Here is a 3,612-nt window from a genome sequence, read left to right on the forward strand (position 1 = left end):
CCAGTTCAGAATGGATCAAACGGGATCAGACCGGATCAAACCGGTTCAAACTGGATGCATACCAGTTTAGACCAGTGCAAACCGGTTTTTGACCATTTCAAAACCGGATCAAATAGGTTTAGACCGGTGCAAACCTGTTTAGAAACGTTTCAAACTGGACCAAACTAAATCAGACCAGATGAAACCGGTTCAAACTGGATCGAATCAGTGTACACCGGTGCAAACCGGTTTGGGACCGATTCAAAACCAGATCAAACTGGTTAAAACTGGTTCAAACTGGATCAAACCAGCTTAGCCCAGATCAGAATGGATCAAACTGGATTAGACCGGATCAAACCGCTTCAGTATGGATCAAACTAGTTTAGATCGGTACAAACTGGTTTAGACCGGTTGAAAGCCTGATTAAACTGGTTTAAACAGGGCAAAACCGGTTTAGTCTGGTTTAAAACTGTATCAAACTCATCCAAACCGGATCAGAACGGATCAAACCGGTTCAAATCGGATGCACACCAGTTTAGACTGGTTCAAACCGGTTTTTGACCAATTCAAAACCAGATCAAACTGCCTCAAACCAGGTAAAACCAGTTTAGACCAGTTCAAACCCGGATCAAACCGCTTCAGTGTGGATCAAACTCGTTTAGATCAGTACAAACTGGTTAAGACCAGTTCAAAACCGGATCAAACTGGTTTAAACAGGATAAATACGATTTAGACTGGTTCAAACTGGTTTAGACTGGTTCAAAGCTGGATCAAACTCATCCAAACCGGATCAGACTGGATCAAACCGGATCAAACTTGATCGTACCGGTGTAGACCGGTGTAAACCAGTTTTTGACCAATTCAAAACCGGATCAAAGCGGAAACTGGAGCAGACCGGTGCAAACCTGTTTAGGAACATTTCAAACTTGATCAAACTGAATCAGACCCGATAAAACCGGTTCAAACAGGATCATACCAGTTTAGACCGGTGCAAACCGGTTTCTGACCAATTTAAAACCAGATCGAACTGCCTCAAACCAGGTAAAACCAATTTAGACCAGTTAAAACCCAGATCAAACCGGTTCAGTGTGGATCAAACTCATTTAGATCGGTACAAACTGGTTTATACCGGTTCAAAGCCTGATTAAAATGGTTCCAACAGGATAAAACCGGTTTAGACCGGTTCAAACCTGTTTTTAGAAAGGTCTCAAACTGGATCAAACTAAATCAGACCGGATCAAACCGGTTCAAACTGGATCATACTAGTTTAGACTTCTGCAAACTGGTTTTTGACCAATTCAAACCCGGATCAAACTGGTTCATTATGGATCAAACTAGCTTAGATTGGTACAAACCGGTTTAGACCGGTTCAAAACCTGATTAAACTGGTTCAAACAGGATAAAACCGGTTTAGACTGGTTCAAAACTGGATCAAACTGGTTCAAACGGGATCAGAACGGATAAAACCGGATCAAACTGGATCATACCAGTGTAGAATGGTGCAAACCGGTTTTTGACCAATTCAAAACCGGATCAAACTGGTTTAGACCGGTTCAAACCAGATGAGAGCAGCGGAAAAAGGAGCAGACTGGTTCAAACCTGTTTTGACAAACATCTCAAACTATTTCAAACTAAATCAGACCGGATCAAACCAGTTCAAACTGGATCGAACCAGTGTAGACCGGTGCAAACCCGTTCGGGGCCGATTCAAAACCAGATCAAACTGGTTAAAACCGGTTCAAACCAGATCAAAGCAGCTTAGCCTTGTTCAGAACGGATCAAACTGGATCAGACCGGATTGAACTGGTTAAGTATGGATCAAACTAGTTTAGATCAGTACAAACTGGTTTAGACAGGTTCAAAACCAGATTAAACTGGTTTAAACAGGATAAAACCAATTTAGACTGGTTTGAACCGGTTTAGAGTGGTTCAAAACTGGATCAAACTCATCCAAACCGGATCACCAGATCAAACCGGTTCAAACTGGATGCATACCAGTTTAGACCAGTGCAAACTGGTTTTTGACCAATTCAAAACCAGATCAAACAGGTTTAGACTGGTTCAAACCAGATGAGAGCAGTGGAAACCGGAGCAGACTGGTGCAAACCTGTTTAGAAACGTTTCAAACTGGATCAAACTAAACCAGACCGGATCAAACCGGTTAAAACTGGATCGAACCAGTGTAGACCGGTTCAGAATGGATCAAACCGGATCACACAGGATCGAACCGGTTCAGCATGCATCAAACTAGTTTAGATCGGTACAAACTAATTTAGACAGGTTCAAAGCCAGATTAAACTGGTTTAAACAGGATAAAACCAGTTTAGACTGGTTCAAACCGGTTTAGACTGGATCAAAACAGGATCAAGCTGGTTCAAACCGGATCAGAACAAATCAAACCGGTTCAAACTGGATGCATACCAGATTAAACCGGTTCAAACCTGCTTTTAGAAACGTCTCAAACTGGATCAAACTAAATCAGACCCGATCAAACCGGTACAAACTTGATCATGCCAGTTTAGACCAGTGTAAACCAGTTTTTGGCCAATTCAAAACCAGATCAAACTGTCTCAAACCAGGTAAAACCAGTTTAGACTGGTCCGAACCGGTTAGGACTAGTTCAAAACAGGATCAAACTCATCCAAACCGGATCAGAACGGACAAAACTGGTTCAAACCGGATGCATACAGGTTTAGACCGGTTCAAACCCGGATCAAACCGGTTCAGTGTGGATCAAACTAGCTTAGATCTGTACAAACCGATTTAGACAGGCTCAAAACCGGATTAAACTGGTTCAAACAGGTTAAAACCAGTTTAGACTGGTACAAACTGGTTTAGACTGGTTTAAAACCGGATCAAACTGGTTTAGACCGGTTCAAACCAGATGATAGCAGCGGAAACTGGAGAAGACCGGTGCAAACCTGTTTAGAGACGTCTCAATCTGGATCAAACTAAATGAGACCAGATCAAACCGGTTCAAACTGGATGGAACCAGTGTAAACCGGTGCAAACTGGTATGAGACCGATTCAAAACTGGATCAAACTGGTTAAAACCGCTTCGAACGGGATCAAACCAGCTTAGCCCAGTTGAGAACGGATCAAACTGGATCAGACCGGATCGAACCGGTTAAGTATGTATCAAACTAGTTTAGATCGGTACAAACTGGTTTAAACCTGTTCAAAGCCTGATTAAACTGGTTTAAACATGATAAAACTGGTTTGGGACCAACTCAAAACCGGATCAAACTGGTTTAGACCAGTTCAAACCGGATCAAACCAGCTTAGCCCAGTTCAGAACGGATCAAACTGGATCAGACCGGATCAAACCGGTTAAGTATGGATCAAACTAGTTTAGATTCGTACAAACTGTTTTAGACCAGTTCAAAACCTGATTAAACTGGTTTAAACAAGATAAAACCTGTTTAGACTGGTTCAAACCGGTTTAGACTGGATCAAAACAGGATCAAGCTGGTTCAAACCGGATCATAATGGATCAAACTGGTTCAAACTGGATGCATACCAGTTTAGACCGGTTCAAAGCTGTTTTTAGAAACGTCTCAAACTGGATCAAATTAAATTAGACCGGATCAAACCGGTTCAAACTGGATCAATCATGCCAGTTTAGACCGGTGC

At 42.2% G+C, this 3,612-nt stretch overlaps 1 protein-coding gene across 1 annotated transcript in view; it reads left to right on the forward strand.

Annotated features, from left to right (window-relative positions):
* The window catches only part of Nlgn4x (neuroligin 4 X-linked), a 17,887-nt gene extending 16,955 nt beyond the window's left edge, over positions 1–932 (forward strand). The window contains exon 7 of the mRNA XM_026778500.1: positions 774–932. Coding sequence (XP_026634301.1) covers positions 774–932 — 159 coding nt within the window. The remainder of the gene's footprint in view (positions 1–773) is intronic.
* The last annotated feature ends 2,680 nt before the right edge of the window (positions 933–3,612 follow it).

Source organism: Microtus ochrogaster, unplaced genomic scaffold (assembly GCF_000317375.1).
Source record: "Microtus ochrogaster isolate Prairie Vole_2 unplaced genomic scaffold, MicOch1.0 UNK209, whole genome shotgun sequence".
Classification (NCBI taxonomy): domain Eukaryota; kingdom Metazoa; phylum Chordata; class Mammalia; order Rodentia; family Cricetidae; genus Microtus; species Microtus ochrogaster.